This window comes from Betta splendens, chromosome 4 (genome assembly GCF_900634795.4).
Source record: "Betta splendens chromosome 4, fBetSpl5.4, whole genome shotgun sequence".
NCBI classification, from domain to species: Eukaryota; Metazoa; Chordata; class Actinopteri; order Anabantiformes; family Osphronemidae; genus Betta; species Betta splendens.
Window position 1 is genome coordinate 15116153 of NC_040884.2, and position 16269 is coordinate 15132421.

Genomic DNA, 16269 nt, shown 5'->3' on the forward strand with positions numbered 1-16269 from the left:
GATCAGGCTTGTTTTTAATTGCATGGATCGAACGCACATACGTGTTGCCTTGTGGCACATTTGAACCATTTTTTAGTTCTGTGCTATAATCTGGCGCAGTCAAGTCAAGAAATCCTTGAAATATTCAACCCTGACACATTTTGTCGTATATGTTGAGCATTTTAGCATCCCATAACGAATAAACACCCGGCGCTGAGGGATTAGGGCTCAGGTGGTGTTTTGAAATGAAACAAGCATCTCCCCAGGAGCTGTCTGACGGTTTTAGTTTTTTTCCCCTTCTTCTTCCCCCTCCTCTCTCCTCTTTCGGGGCACGCGTACGTAGTGTGCACCAGGTGTTAGTGCATGTAATCCATCTTTGCGCACACATCTGCAACCAGGTGTCCTGTCAGCTTACGTTAGCCCAATAAAGCATCCAGCGCAGGCTTAGTTGCTACGAGCCTGTGTCGGCAAGCAGAAACACCCCATTACAGCAGGCACGGTCCTCCCGTCTGTCTACGCTCAGATGTAGGTCCCTCTGCGTGGCAGGCCTCCCACCCCCTGCTGTGCCTCATTAGAATTACTCTAACTAATTAAAAATTACTGTTTTACTGTAGACTGAAGCGAAACTCATCGTTCGCTTCAGTCTACAGTAAAAAGCTAAATGTGCACGGACACCAGGTCAGTTTCTAAACCAGAACGTCATCACATAAATCCATGTATCACCACACACAGCACGCTGAGGGGATCCCATGTACTTCCTACAGTATCGCGTTGGATGTCAATGTCGGATATTAGAAAACATCCAACTCAAAATATAGAGCAGCCTTTTTTTCCTCTGGGACTGGATATTTTTGGCTATAGGAGCTCTCTGTTGAGTTTTCTGGTTGCTTCGTCCTTTGTTGTGTTTTATTTTTTATTTTTTAAAGAGGGCGCCGCCACCCGAAGTTCATTTTGAGTTCACGCATCGAAAACTGTGATGGCAATTCAAATGTGAGACGCGATTATTTATTCATACTTCACAGATTTACATAAATGGAATTCATTAGGAAAGACCTACTTTATCTCTGATTGCATCAGAATATCTCTTCAAAGAATACGAAGAAGAAATTATCATCAGATCGCTCTTACACCTAGAGAAATTCTACATGTAAAATCTCTTTTCTTACCAAATTCAACGTAACCTTAGGGAAAAAGTAAGACAAATGTTTATTTTTAACTTTTAACTTTTAACTTGTCAGTGAAAATAGTTTATTAATATTGTTATTGTTATACAATATGGATTATTGTTTCTAATGCAAGAAAAGTCATGATCTATTGCTCGTTAACTCACTAGTCATTAACTCATCCATGCAGCAGTCACATGCAGGCGTGCTGTAACCGACCAGCAGAGGGGGAAGGTTTACCTGGGCCCTCTGCTGGTCGGTTCACAGCTTTTTGACCCATTCAGCACTAATCTAGAATCAGGTCATCCTGTCTAAATCCCATAAATCCCAGCCTGTATCACCACAGCATGACATAATATTGCTTAATTTACGTCTGAATTTATGCGAGGGATTTGGGTCAGTGCGGAGGAGGAGGAGGGCCAGGGAGGAATTGCTGACCAAGCTGTAGTGCTTCATAATCTTAGTTTACGATCTAAACCAACAGCTGTTGAAGCTACAACCGTGACCTGAATATCATCTGAGAGACCCCCACCTCCACCACCACCAAATACACACACGCACAACAGCAAATCAGTTAAACTTCAGGGATGTTCTGCATCAGTTTCAACTGCTTTAGTTCAAATTAAAATGACACCAAAGACTTGGATCCCATTAATAGAAGCCTTGTTAATCTGCACTCAAAGATTACAGGCTGAGTTTTTACTTGTGCTCAGACCACATAACTGGACCAATCGTGGCTGTGATACTGCATTATTATTATTATCTTATGTGATATACGTCCTGCAGCCACTTCAGCATCGTTCACTAAACGTGCCTTGCCTCATTTTTTGTCACACTCAAGTGACTTCCAGTATCTAAACAAAGTCAAGTTTATTTTAAGAAACAATTTGCCCATGGAGTTCTCCTGTAACCCCTTAGCAACTCATCACCATGTATATTAGACGCACACTGTAGGATAGCACTTAAGCTACAATCACCATGAGGAGTTACCACCGTGAAATTGTGCTCTTAAAAATCCAGACAATGGAATATTACTGCGTTTACAATGACTGCTTGAGCCTCTTGCGCTATAAAGGTTTGTTCTATGACAAAGACTCTATGCAGCACGTTAGCCATGTTAGCCATCATCCCTTTAGCTGTAATTGTGTTGTCACAACTGAGCAAAACTTACAAGATTTTAAATGGTTTGGTAATTTACATTTGTTTATTGTTCTTTGCAGGCCCCTAGAGATAAAATATATTTATGTAAACCAATAATCTTCATTTTCCAAAACAAGATGTCCTGACATCCTAATAAAAACAGTCGCTTATCGGCTCAGTCACGACCACATCCATTGCTCTTGTTAGCACAAGTGTTTTTGGTTCTTACCTACAAACCCTGCAAAGTTCATGCACAACCAACGCACATCTCAGTCTCATTTATTGCATGTCGCTGTGTCTGTAATATTACCAGTGGTAATAGGATTTTGCAATGTAAACATCTGGGAAAGACATTGAGCTTTGTTGCAACCTTTGTTGCTACGATGCTGGCGGACAAGTGCTCTACGGTTTCATTCTAGAAACTTTTTGTTCAGTATTTGTGAAAAGGTCAGTTAGTAGAAAGTCAGTATAGAATAAAAAATGTAAAAGTTTGTCTAAAAAAAGCATTTAAATATCTATTATATATATTTATGCAAAGTACATTCAAGAGTTTGTCAAAAAGCAAAACGATAGCATCTACACAGTGCTGTGAAATGCATTAGGTCCTATACAAAGCTTACTGTGCTGTATGTTTGGCTGTCACAGCCAATAGGTCATATTTATTAGTATTTTATATACAGTTCTCTGTGACATTTCAAATTATTTGCATTCATTCTAAGCAGAACTGTACGTTCTGTAAAAAGCACTCACACAGTGTTACAGACTAAAATAACACTGATTCACTGAGTTCCAACATGTAACAAAATTGGCCTTGACAGTCCATTAAAAAGCCATAAATACAAAAACATACGTTATCTATAAACATTTCAAGTATCAAATCCCGTGGGCTATTTGACATCGCAACAGCTTTAAGAATCAGCTAATATTTTCTTGAAGCCTTGACTAGAAGTCACCTTCTGTCCTACAGGTTATTCTAGACTCACCCTGAGCTCGTGAGATTATAAAAAAAAAAACACTGGAGCCAAGTCTGTGCAACTTATGCTGAGCAGTTTGTCTTTTCTGCTGAGGTAATAGTCTTATTTCCTTTTCCCAGCAGCAAGGTGTCTCTTAGTTACAGCCTCCAACCTTCTGCGTTCGGCCTCCTCAGCTTTTCTCCTCTCTTCCTTTAACTCCTTGTATTTCCACTTTGGTATCTGCAGCAGGTGCCCCCCTCCGTCTTTGGCGCTGCTCTTCCGCCGGACCTTCTCCGGCTCGTAGGAAGACGCGGGTGCCTTGGACACCCTGACTTTGGGAATGGACAGCCCCGGCCTGACGCTGCTCCGCCTCAGCATCACGTGCATGGGGAGGAGGCTGGTTCTTCGCAGCTCCAGGGCTTCGTTATGAGCCACCGCGCCCAGGCTGGAGCTCCTGTGCCGGGCCGCCAGGCTCTGGGGCTGGAGGCTGGCCCTGCGCTCCACACAGCTCTTGGCCACTAGGGTGACCCGAGAGTTCTCGAACAGTTTGAGGTGGCTCTCCATCCTGTCCGGGTGACCGCAGTGAAGCTCCTTGCTACGATGCTGGCGGACAATCTCAGGAACTGCGTAGCGCCGCTTACCCACGCTTGGGGGACTGTCAGGGCAGACCTGGAGAAATCAGAATCAGGAGTTTGTCATTATCACTGACAGGTTTGGGAAAACGTTGCTGGACAAATACCTATCCTATCCATATCCTATGTTGATTTCTGTGTATTAATATTAGGTCAAAGAGCTCCTTGCTCTATGATGTAAGTCTTTATGACTCACTGTATGGCAGGTCACAGCAATGAAGGGGCTCCTCAGGGCTGTTGTTACGGAAACCATGTGGTCGATAACGCCTTCGTCCTCAGGGTTGGTCACATTTGCAATGTTGAAAATGTTTCTCACGGAATCAGACAGGCGCTTCAGACAGCCACGGGGCTCCTGGGCCTTGGCCACCAGTGACGCCATGGGGGCCCACTCTAGACTGGAAGAACAGGTGAGACGGACATGAGACTCCACACATGACGCACGATGCAGAGGCGATTGTGTGACTCTTACCTGTACGTGTCGCGGTACTGGCGTGGACAGGGTCTCTCCATCAGACGCGTCATCAACCAGGCGGTGTCATAGCGGCCAGTAAACAGAGCCCACTCCCTGGCCGTGAAGTTGCGGCCAAAGTCCTTGGCATTCAGAGCAGCCCCTGGTGGACACACCAAAGAACATGTCACTCCGTGGGCCACTCTGACACCAAACCTGTGTCCTGTACATTTGAATGTTAATATAAAACCTTAAAGCTTTAATGTAATATTTGGGTATATTTAAAAGCCTGACACCTGTTTGTTAAACTTAGAGCTTGGTGTGACAGTTCTGCACATTATACACCCTCCACCTCCTTGAAACCATCAACAAGTTAGTACTTAGTTTGTCAGAAATATCCTGCATGAGAAATCAAACTACCTGGATAATGAAAGTACATAGTAATGCAACCTAGAGTACTTGTTTTTCTCCAACTAATGCAATAATCCTCCTCTATGATTTGCTCAAATCTATTAGTGCTGCATGTATTGGTTTCAAATTTAGGTCTAAAAATAATTTTGTCTGATAACATGACGCTGGATCAGTGACAAAACTTATGCAGATTGTCCATCTGTCTGCCGAATATGTGAAATCTGTTCATAGCTGCAGAACAAAACGCATGTTTATAGTTGTAAAAACTGCACAACAATTCTGACTAGCCACAGTTTTCTCAGAATAGTTCCACACTTATGATTAATAAAGAGAGCTGTATATTTGTAGCACAGCTGCCCCACCTGCCATCATTAGCGCGCGCACACACTCCACCCTGCCCTGCATGGCAGCTTTCATCAGCGCTGTGAAGCCATGGCAGTTTCTCCTCTCTATGTCCAATCCAGGGAAGTAGTTCAGTAAATAGTTGGTGATTGTTACGTGGCCTAAAGCAGCACAGGAAAGGACACAAGTTACCGTGGGTCACCAGGCACAGACCACAAACATAATGTTGATCTGGAAAAGGCGTATCAAACTGTGAATCATGCTTGTTCGCAATAGTTTGGTTGAGATACTGTATGTCTGCAGCTCGATTTTTTTTGCCCTCATGCAAACTCATCGCTTGTGTTTTTCAAAGCTTGAGTGGAGCTGCTGTCAGCAGTTGTGCCAAAGGAAATGTATGTTTGTACGTGTGTTCAATAATGCTGTCAGCGGTGTATCTGAGGCAGTATGTGATTTATAACTGTGTCCAACAGTGCGTGCGTGCGTGCGTGCGTGCGTGCGTGCGTGCGTGCGTGCGTGCGTGCGTGCGTGCGTGCGTGCGTGCGTGCGTGCGTGCGTGCGTAGAACCGACCTGCCTGCGCTGCGGTGATGAGAGCTGTGTTTCCCTCGCTGTCCTGCCAGTTGACATCCAGATGAGGACACTGAGACAGCGCTATGACAACGTCCACGTAACCTTGGTAACACGCAACCAACAGTCCTGTCTGAGATCAGAGGAGATGGGATGGGGGGGGTAGAGGAGTTAAAATACAAGGCGAGAACATGGTCCACAATCAGCAAAAAAGAGGTTGTCAAAGGACATGAAGCCAAACTGCAATAAAATGCTGACATATAGAAGCAGAAGTTCGATCTTTGTAGTGTCAGTAAAAAGTCAAGAGAGCCTTTTCAAAAGTAATATCCCTGAATAAATATGACATCTTTGTGTTTTCTTTATGAGCTGAACTGTCTTGAACTCAGTGAAAAAGTAGGCTGTCGCTCCATTTTATGCTGTTGTGTAATGCATTGGTGTTTGTGCGTTTGTGTGCAAGTTCGTGCCAGCACTAGTTTCTGTCTGTTAAAGGTGAGCTTGTTTGACTGTGAGGAGTGTGTGAGTCCTGGAGAACTCCTGTAAAAGTTGGGTACTTCCCACAGGGTCCACACTTCAGCCAAAACAAACACGTTTACCACCGGAGAAGGAGAAGAGAGATGGTGCAAAGCGGAATGCATGGACACAGCACCTCAGGCGATACACACAGCACACAGTGCACTTCTTCTCTGACTGGTTATCACAGGTGCCAGAACCCAGACGGTAAATCATTTAATTGGACTTTACACAGACTAGAGATTACAGAATGAATTGAAAAATGCACAGCGTCACTAAAAGGTTGGTGAAATTCTACACAGTGGAAATGAACAGTGATGGTTGAGGCTCAGCTATATATGAAACTGATGAGCTTGACTTGAATCTGATATGACTTTGTTGCAAATGTAATTTTCAGTCAGATATAAGATTTGCAAGAAACCCATGAAAATAGTACAGCAGGGTTTATGAAATGTATGCTTGATTAGTGCTTTAGGGATGACCTGCTTTGAGAGGAGTCGTGTGACTGCAGAAGGACATGACCTGCGCCTTGGAGTACAAGGCACAGAAAACTATTTCCTAGAGATTGCACTGGGTTCCAAGAGGCGCACATGGTAAACGTTGCATTGTTTGTCACAATGTGTTGGTATGTGTGCGTCAGACCCATGTTTCTGTTTGTGTCCTACTTTTAGTTTTCACAGCGTCCACTGAAGAGCTACAGAAAGAGAGAGACTGAATAAAGGAACTTCAAAACATCAGCACTGTGGCCGACATAATTTAGAACAGTGCAACTAGAGTAAACATGGTTTTAAAGATTCATACTATAGCACGGCATGTTGTTGGTGACATACAATGCTATGACACACACATCCCTCACTGGACTATGGCACTTTTCCCAATCACATGCCACATGGGACTTGTTTTAACAACACTACACTTTCACTATGTCCAGATGACTCAACTTTCAAACAACGAGGCATCGATGGCACTTTTTAACCACATAGCAGTGAGAATATTCACAGTATGTCGGTGAACCATACTGCGCTATGTGGTTTTTAACCACAATGTTCACCCACATACTGTGAATATTTTGTGACGACATACGTACTATCACACCTTTTTTTCCATACTATGACACTTCTGTAAGCCACATACTATACTGCAGGTGTAAGGTGCAACATATATACTAAACTACAGCATATAGTATAAGTGTAGTATTGTATGTTGTCAAAAATGTATCATAGTGAGTACAGCATGCTATGTGGCTTCATTAAATAGTATGGCATTAAAAAAGTGTCATCAAAAACATGCCTTAGTGCTGGAAAAACTATAATAATCTACTATTTAATGAAAAAAGTGTCATGGTGAAAAGAGTTATATACTGTAGTACAGCATGTAATAAAAGAACATTATAGTACACTTGATGCGTGGCTGGATGCAGCTGCTCGGCCATGGAAACTACACACTGTTCTTGAGCTAATCTGAAGGCCACATGAAGTTTAGAGGTCTGGAGTGATTCCCTCTGCAAAGGTTGGTGACCTCTGACCCCGCTCTGTCAGTTTACGTAGCCTGCCACTCCGTGGTCGTTCCTAAACACTTCCATGTTTACATGTCAGTTAGGTGGATAAAATCATGTGTGCAAAGATATTGATGTTAGTGTGTGTATATAATGGTGTATGTTTAGGATGTTAACAACATGTATGTTATATGTACAAAAACATGTCTATTAATACAGTAGGCTTGTTGGTTAGAGTATGCAGCATAGCACTTAGTTGAGCTGTAACCATTTGTTCCATAATTAATAGTGATTTCAGATTTTAATCAGAAAACCTGCTTGTGTGACATGATGTTCTTTTTAAAAGTGTGTAAACTGCACGTTGCACAGTACGCATTAGCTCTCGCCTCTCTGAGCACAATGTGTCTTCAGCAAATCATTTTTTTAAAATTAGTATGGATGCACACACTCTGTCGATCCGAAATTAATAAACATAACAATGAGGGCTGTGCAGAGAAGGGAAGTTAAAAAGTATCTCCTCAGTACCCACAAATGCAGAGAAATGCTCAGGTTAGTTAATTTATTTATGACTCACACCTAATGGGATCATCACGCAAAATCATTACATTTTTAATGTTTGTAAAACCCACTGACACAAAGTTTATCTTTAATAGTATAGTGATTATTCTGCTTTGATCCTGATGCTCTCAAGCATAATAGAACATCTTTGAATTATTATACATTGTATCTGACAAGAACGGCTTGTGTAATTATTTAAAAATGTGTGATGGTTCGAAAAGTCCTAAAATTACAGCCTTTTATTGAGGCGTGGGTAGTTTGTGTCCCCTCAACCTTAACTAAATATTTTCTATGAACATATAATATAAGTACACTTTTGATTTACTCCATATCACAGGCTCAGTTAAAACAACACATTTAAACACATACACACAACAATAGATTTTCTTTCCAACTGCAAGACAAACTGAACTTTTGGCTGGAAGGAGACAAGCTGTCAAACAGCTGAAGATGTAGTGACATTAGTGTTGTCAGCCCGGAGAGTTTTAAAGGGAAAAGGTGGAGAGAGGTCCTGTGGAGTAACAAATGGATTGTCTGGAAGAAGTTCATTACACTGGCTCGGGTCCAGACACCTTTATCGGGTTAGACACACATCCAGACATTGTCTCGGTTGCACGCACACACACACACACACACACACACACACACACACACACACACACACACACACACGGGTGGAAACCTGCCAGCTTTGCTGTGTGCTTTAACAGCATGCCCCATAGCACGTCTAGAGAAAGCTCAGTCATCAGACAATATTTATGAACCTTCTCGCACAAGCAGTACACGTTCACGTTCTTTTGCTTCCTTATCATACGTGTAGGTGTCCCTGTACATGAGGCACTTAGTGAACGACTACATGTTTGTGCACTGCAGAAATACACAATAGCACAAACACATGGATCAAATGAATTTCTCAGTGACTACGCCTGAGGCACATCGGATAAAAAATATTAGTATCTGGCAGCTCAATAACCCTGAAACAATGAAGGCAGTTACTGTGGAAGATAAGCTGGTATGTATGTGTATAGTGCATGTGTGTGAAAATCTATATGTAGACAAACATACAATGTACACAAAGTAAACGAGGACTATGAGTAAAAGCTAACCAGTAATTTTCAGGGGATTATTTTGGTATTTAGGCCAAATGAAGATGCAGCAGTTTTAAAGCTTCCATTACTTTATGCTGATGGATGTAGACTTATGTCCTCCCTGCCTCTAATCTCCTCTGTTCCATTACACAATGGACTGTAGCCACACTCATAAACTGAGGTTTTTACTCGTTACGTTAATGGTGGAACTGCAGTTTTTCTTGACCCTTTTTCTTCTTTTATAAAAGCTGATAAAGCAGAAACTAGTGCACCAAGCATAAATTAGATTTGAACTCAAGCCAAAATGCTTTGTGGTGGCAAGTGTTACAATATGTGCACATGGTCTGATTCCTCAGTAGCTGCTGAAGCTTCTGAAAAAAGACATCAGCAACCAACAAGCACAAATGCACTGGATTCAATTCAGGGCTCCCCCAAGACCTGGACGTTTCACCTGAGGCACTATATATAAACATCTGTATTAATTAAACTATTATCTATAATATGTCCTGATAATAATAATATCCTCTGATGTCTATTAATGGGTAATTACTGTAAAAAGCTACATTATTAGCTGGTACCAGTAATAGATTTACTTTATTAAGGAGTATGATGACCAATTATTTAAATGCACATCTACTGTACGTACCAACAACATGTTGGTACGTACAGTAGGTATGTTGATTTTCTGATACCCATGTTTATTAACCTGTCTTTGTACTTTCAGGCCACTGGGCTGTTGTGCAGTCTGAGCTCAGACACATACTGTAAACCGAGAAAGAATTTGGTCAGTGTATTATTAGCCCGCACAAACACACATACACTAAGTAATCTAGGGAATATCCAGAGCTAGGAATAGAAAGGCTTAGTCTTATCAGTGAGAGAGACACAGATGGGGGAGGGGGTAAGTGTGTATCTGCAGTACTTATGGGAGTGCTATAATAATTGGCTCCAGTGATAATGACACAAAAACCCTCAAAATTCCCTCTAGATATAAAATAAATACAGGCTTCCCAGCCAGTGTATTGTCAGTGGAGTATTGTTTAGATATGTTCGTACACACAGACACAGATGATCTGACTGAAGCGACAACTGTAAAACCAATAATCAATCAGCTGTTTTCACTAAAATGAATTAAACTAAACAGAAGTTAGGTTCTTCCCCCTCACTTACTCGATACAGTTCACTGAACTTCCTGTTTATCCCTCATTCTGTAACTGGTAGAAAAACTTGAAAAATTCCACTGATCACAAAGTCAGTCAGTAACAGACCTGTTGAATATAATATATTTTTAACATTATAACTAATGTTCCAAGACTTGTAATTAGTATATTTATGTTATGTATGTGTATATTAATATGTACAAAAACATTATGTTGGTATAATTATGTATAAACAAATTTATGTATATTAGTAATGTAAAAGATGTAAGTATTCCAGTATGTGCACAAAAACATGCATCTTAATGTGTATAAAAATGTGTAGTTAATTGTTTATGTTAGTATGTGTACAGAAATGTGTATATAAACGTGTGTGAGGAGGCTAGTGTGTGTGTGTGTGTGTGTGTGTGTGTGTGTGTGTGTGTGTGTGTGTGTGTGTACAGAGTATGTAATAGTAAGTGTTATGTATGTTTACATTATTATGCGTTTATGCTTATATAAACACAAAGGTAACGACATGTATGTTAGTATACATACATTACATTTGGTTGGTTTTGAATTTGACAGTACTTCACTGTGTCCAACAACCTGCACAACGCGGCCGCTCTGGACCAGGTCTGGACCACCCTCAATCACATCCAGCACAGAAGCAGAGGAGCCTCGCGGTTCCAGGCCACAGTCCTGTCAATAGCGTCCCTGTCTTTCTATGTGACGCTCAGTGTACACGTGGCTCTGTCCAATCAGATCAGTATGAACGTCACTTTGATTTTTCCACTCATCTGTACTCGCTAACAGAATCACACCCACCACCGTGTGCCTTGCCAAACCGCTGCCTCTCCCTACGCATGGACACAGTCTGCCGATGGTCCATCTGCACGTTGGCCACTCCGACACTGGTTGACTTTATCATCTGCTGGCTTCGCGTGCATGGATGAAGCCTGCGTCTTGGTGTGTCATCGCATCGCCACGTATCTGGCAAATATCGCTGTGTTCTAAAAATGGAGTGTTTTCTGTGTGTGGGACAGAAGGTATCGGTTGGGCAGGGTGTCCTCATTTAAGTTGATTGGATACTGTGTTTGTGTGTGCCGGGGGGGGGGGCATGGGAGCTCATCCAGTTCACAGAAAGAGAAGCGCACAGTGTTCCACAGCAGGGGCACAGTGGTTACTGATATTAATAGTCAATCAATAATCTGAAGGGAAAGCTTGAATTTGAATTAGCGTAGCATTAAGACTGCATTTCATAGGAACATGGACTGATTTACCAAAGTACAAATATCAACAACAAATAAACAACAAACACTGGTGTTTGTTCTCATGCTAAGTTTGCATGGATCAGGTCGGGAGGCTGTGTCTCTCACATTCCCTACAAGTCTCATGGCAGGTAAGGTCTTGTCTGCATGAGTAGTTATTGCTGTTTACGTTCTCTCACAGAGCTTCTTTCTGCATTTACTGCAATGATGGTGACGATAACCCACAAAGATGGAAAACAGCTCCAATCACATCACATCTGTATCCCTTCACACCCTGTTTGCCCTCTTAGATACTGTATGACTATACTACTAACATGGTCACGCCACAGGCTCAGACTGGATCTACAGTAACTTACCAGATGTTTGTGCAACTGGCCAAAAGTCATGTTGAAACACGAACCAACACAATCAGCTATAAAAACAATATGATAAACATATGTAAAATAAAAATAAATATAGCCAAGTTCTCCAACTTGCACTTCTCCAAGTATATATAAACAGTTAACTGCAAAAAGTATTTCCTCAAGCTAAACAACAAGCTACAAACAAACTCTGCCGGGGCTGATTTGCATTTATAAAATCGACCGTTCCATAGAGTGAACATGTCGTTACAATCTCATAATGAGCTTAAGAGAAAACAGTGTACAGACATGTAACATCCTCCTTTGTCTTTGTCAAGCTGTCTGGCATGTTAGGATGTCGACATCTGTGTCAGGATGTTGAACACGCACACACGAATTAATGAGCATTACAGATTCACATCAACATGCGCTTCCAACAGATCTGTTGAATAACTGTATTGTACTGGAGGACACAATGCTGAAGTGGTGAATATCCTGGCGCACATCCTTGTTATTCTATGGAGAATCCACCTGCTCTGCGCGTCTCACTGTGTATTTTGTGTCCGTTTCCGAACTAATGTTTTTAGAACCTCTGACTGTTATTGGGTTTTTGTGCAGGATGTGTGTCTGTGTGCGTGTCTGTACATGACTCTTGTTTGCGTAACATTCCCGTGATGACTCGACAAAGCAAGCAATAATCACAACAAAAACCTCACATGAAAACTGCACTGTTAGACATGCTGGTGTGAGAGGAGCTCCTCTCTACACTACAGTTGCAGTTACATCATTATTTCTGGTGAGATTTGCATGATCGTAGGCTCTTTGCACACAAATGCTACTAACCAAGGCACAAAAACCTCCACTGTAAATAAAATACACGGTCACCACATGGCGTGATAATAAGCATGTGACTCCTCACTGTCAGCTAATTCAATTAGTGAAACGTCCAGACAAATAAAAATTAGTGTAGCGTTCCACCATTATGGATTTATCTCTTTGCCCTCGGCTGCAGTTCTTTGGCAGGACTGAAAGGATCCACAGAGGACGGCACAGCGGATCACATTTCCATTGAGCTCCAGACTTAGTGGAAAAAAGTTTGACTGACTGTCTTCAGTGAAGACGTACCTATTTCTTTAGGTTAAATAAGTACGATTTGACAATCAAACATTTATTTTATTTATTTACTGCAAATAAGTTAATTAAACCTAGTGAGATGGGGTTGCGTTGACCCAGGTTGTACCAGTGCATTTCACGCCAGGCATCAGTGACGTCAAACTCAGTCTTACATAAATTAATACGCTTCATAATAGCATCAATATGCTCAAGAATCCATACAGAATCACACTTGCTCATTACGTCACCTTAATACGGCCTAGTTCTTCTGTCTGTATTTCTGTAAGCGCTCCCACTCACAGCTACGAATAGGAAACTCAAAACAATTAAAGATTAGTCAACAAAGTCCAGCATTTGAACTTAAACAAGTCTGTCAAATAAACAGCAACGAGATGACACACTAATTGTTGTAACGGGGTAAAAATCAACTGCAGACACACTGTCAGCGCCTGATTATGAATATAGGAAGCTAACGATGAACTTTGTTGCGTTAAATAACTGAAAGATGATGGAAGATGAGGCTGTGCTTTACTTTACTTTAGTAGAAAAAACACTACAGTTCCCTCCAAAACTTCTTCAGTCGATGACATTACTCGGATTCGGACTAACTATACGACAGACTGTTGTAGCGTGTTTATTGCTATGTGCTCCATACCCTGTTGTTCTTGTCCGCCTGCTTGACCTCCTCCTCGGTCACTCCGTGCCGTGTCATGATCCGGACGATAGCCGCGTTGTTCGTGCAGCACGCCCGGAACAACGACAGCGGCTCCGGACTGTCCGGAGACGGGGACCGCTCGGAGTCCGCGAACGCATCATCTGGGGGGTAGAACGAGTCGTCCGACGCGACGCTGCCGCCGTCGTCCTCGAAGTCAACTTCTTCGAAGTCGTCGTCGTCCTCTCCCCCGTCGCCCTCCTCGTCGGCCTCGTCGCCGGAGTTAGTCAGCGGCTCCTCGGTGGTGGTCGGGTGGATCTGCGCGACGTTTGCAGCCACTTTCTGTTGCTGCGCGACCCGGGCGGACGAGGAGCCTCCTCCATCCCGGCTGTCGGTGATCAGCACCATCTAACCCGCGAGCCTGGCGCAGTGCTCGGCGGAGAGCGCGCTCATGGAACCGAGCGTCTCCAAAGCAAAACTCACAAACTCTTGTCCCCAAACGAGTGGGCTACATCCCCAATGGGCGCGCGAACTACGGCCGCGCGCGCTTTGAAAGTCCAACGAGTTCGGCGAATCTAGCTGTCAGTCATTTCGGGAGAGTGGCACGTGTCTACGCTCCCGTCAGCCGCGAACGTCCCACCAAGTGAGATGCGTCGCGCGCCTCCAAAGCGAAACCACGCTGAGTCGGAATATCCGTTTCACGCGCACGTGCGGAAAAGAGTGACTTCGTTTCTTCAAAGTGGAACTACAGGAGAACGTAAACGCACCCTGTCCAGAAAAAAACAGAGACGGCAGCCCGCTAACCTACAGACGCGCTCCTAATCCGATTAGAGGACTCTCTCTCTCTCTCTCTCTCTCTCTCTCTCTCTCTCTCTCTCTCTCTCTCTCTCTCTCTCTCCCCCCGTGTCATTGTTGGCCACTGGCCCGGTGAGATAATAGAGACACGGACAGGGCGCGCACACACTTGAGCGTGAACATGTGTGCAACTAATCTTGACTCATGGAAAATTCATTCATTTACTGGCAGTAAAAGACATTGTTATGTATAGTGTAAAACAGTAACTGCCACAACAGCAACTCAAAAAAAGAGGATCCAAAGAAAAGAGAACTAGTTTTACGTGCAGCATCACTTTGGGTGCAATGTGAGCTCTTGTTCACATTACACTTCACAGAGATGCTCCCTTTTCTTTTAGTAATTAATAACATGGCTTTGCTGAGATCATCTGCTGTGGAAAATCCAAGTGCACAGCACTCCCATCCCACTGCTGTGTGTGTGTGTGTGTGTGTGTGTGTGTGTGTGTGTGTGTGTGTGTGTGTGTGTGTGTGTGTGTGTGTGTGTGTGTGTGTGTGTGGGGGGGGGCAACTATACATCTGTGAAAGACACTTGTTGCTGTGCTGAGCTTCATCGTGCTCCAGCCACAGAGGAGCGGAGCATAAATTAGATTTGCTGAACTCCAGTGTTAAGAGTTAGTTAAAGAGCCTCCGGGGAAGTTATTACCCCTGGATTGTAAATTAATATCTAACTTCTCTAGAAGTGAATGTCAACACATCCAGGAAGAGTATTTATCACAGTATTTCATGACATAAGCTGGCAAAATAATGTGAACACTGTTCAGACGCATTTAGCATCACTTCATCTGGCATCTAGGCAACGTTCAAGGAAAACATAAACAGGCTGTGATTGCTCAGCAATAAGTTGGAGTTCCACAGGATCCAGCTGAATAAACCGAGTCAATTAAACTGCATGTATCTGAATTTAAAATGTCTCACAGCATGGAAGACACTCTACAGTAAAAGGCCACTCAAGAACATTAAATGTCATCAGTTTGATGTTTTCAAATCACACGATGTTTAGGCGGATTCATAATTCTAGTCCTCAGCGTTGCTTATTTGACTCTGTGCGAGTGGCTGCAGCTCAGCCCCAAAGAAATGGAAGGAAATGATTAATACTGATTAGAGGCTGGCAGCTGATTTAGGATAAGCACCCTTCAGCTCCACGGGCTCAGCACAGACGCAGACCCGGGGTCAGCGACGCAGCTGGCACCTCACAGGGGCAGATGCCCGCTCATCTGGAGACCCGATGCTCTCCACATACTGTATGTCCCGAGTCCAGCATAAATACAGTTCTTTGACTCCATCTCACACGCCTGCATTCCACACGCGCCTGCAGGAACCGCGCCTGTGTGCCTCTGCCTGCGACTCATTCATTCACTTTTATTAACAGCCAAAACACCCCAACGCACTGAGGCCTCCTCTGTGGCGCGACCTGGAGCAGCAGCGCCGCACAAAGCTCCTCTGTGAGCTCCCGCTTGACACGAGCTCCCACCTTTTCGATGTGCGATAATGAACTGAATGACCAAAACTGTGTGGCAGCGTTTTAAAAAGGTCCCTGATTGTAGGAAGCCTTTCCTAAAAACGCAGTTCATTTTCCTCTTTACAGGCAACCGTGTGGTTTATCAATAGCGTGGTTTAA

General features: G+C 43.2%; 1 protein-coding gene across 1 annotated transcript; it reads right to left on the bottom strand.

Annotated features, from left to right (window-relative positions):
* Positions 1–2317: 2317 nt before the first annotated feature.
* ankrd33ba (ankyrin repeat domain 33ba) lies at positions 2318–14638 on the bottom strand. The gene is made up of 6 exons (XM_029146955.3): positions 13801–14638; positions 5637–5766; positions 5089–5229; positions 4337–4478; positions 4064–4262; positions 2318–3904 (listed from the first exon to the last, which is right to left on the bottom strand). Exons 1-6 carry the CDS (start codon positions 14203–14205, stop codon positions 3359–3361), a joined length of 1563 nt encoding a protein of 520 aa, XP_029002788.1. The 5' UTR covers positions 14206–14638; the 3' UTR covers positions 2318–3358.
* Positions 14639–16269: the final 1631 nt, after the last annotated feature.

Bases quoted from the DNA above. Each gene is read 5' to 3' on its own strand.
- ankrd33ba (XM_029146955.3), bottom strand. From the start codon at position 14,205: ATGGTGCTGATCACCGACAGCCGGGATGGAGGAGGCTCCTCGTCCGCC. The intron at 4,479-5,088 runs GTGGGGCAGCTG...TGTGTCCACCAG, and splicing joins GCGCGCGCTAATGATGGCAG to GGGCTGCTCTGAATGCCAAG. The intron at 4,263-4,336 runs GTAAGAGTCACA...CTGTTCTTCCAG, and splicing joins CAGTACCGCGACACGTACAG to TCTAGAGTGGGCCCCCATGG.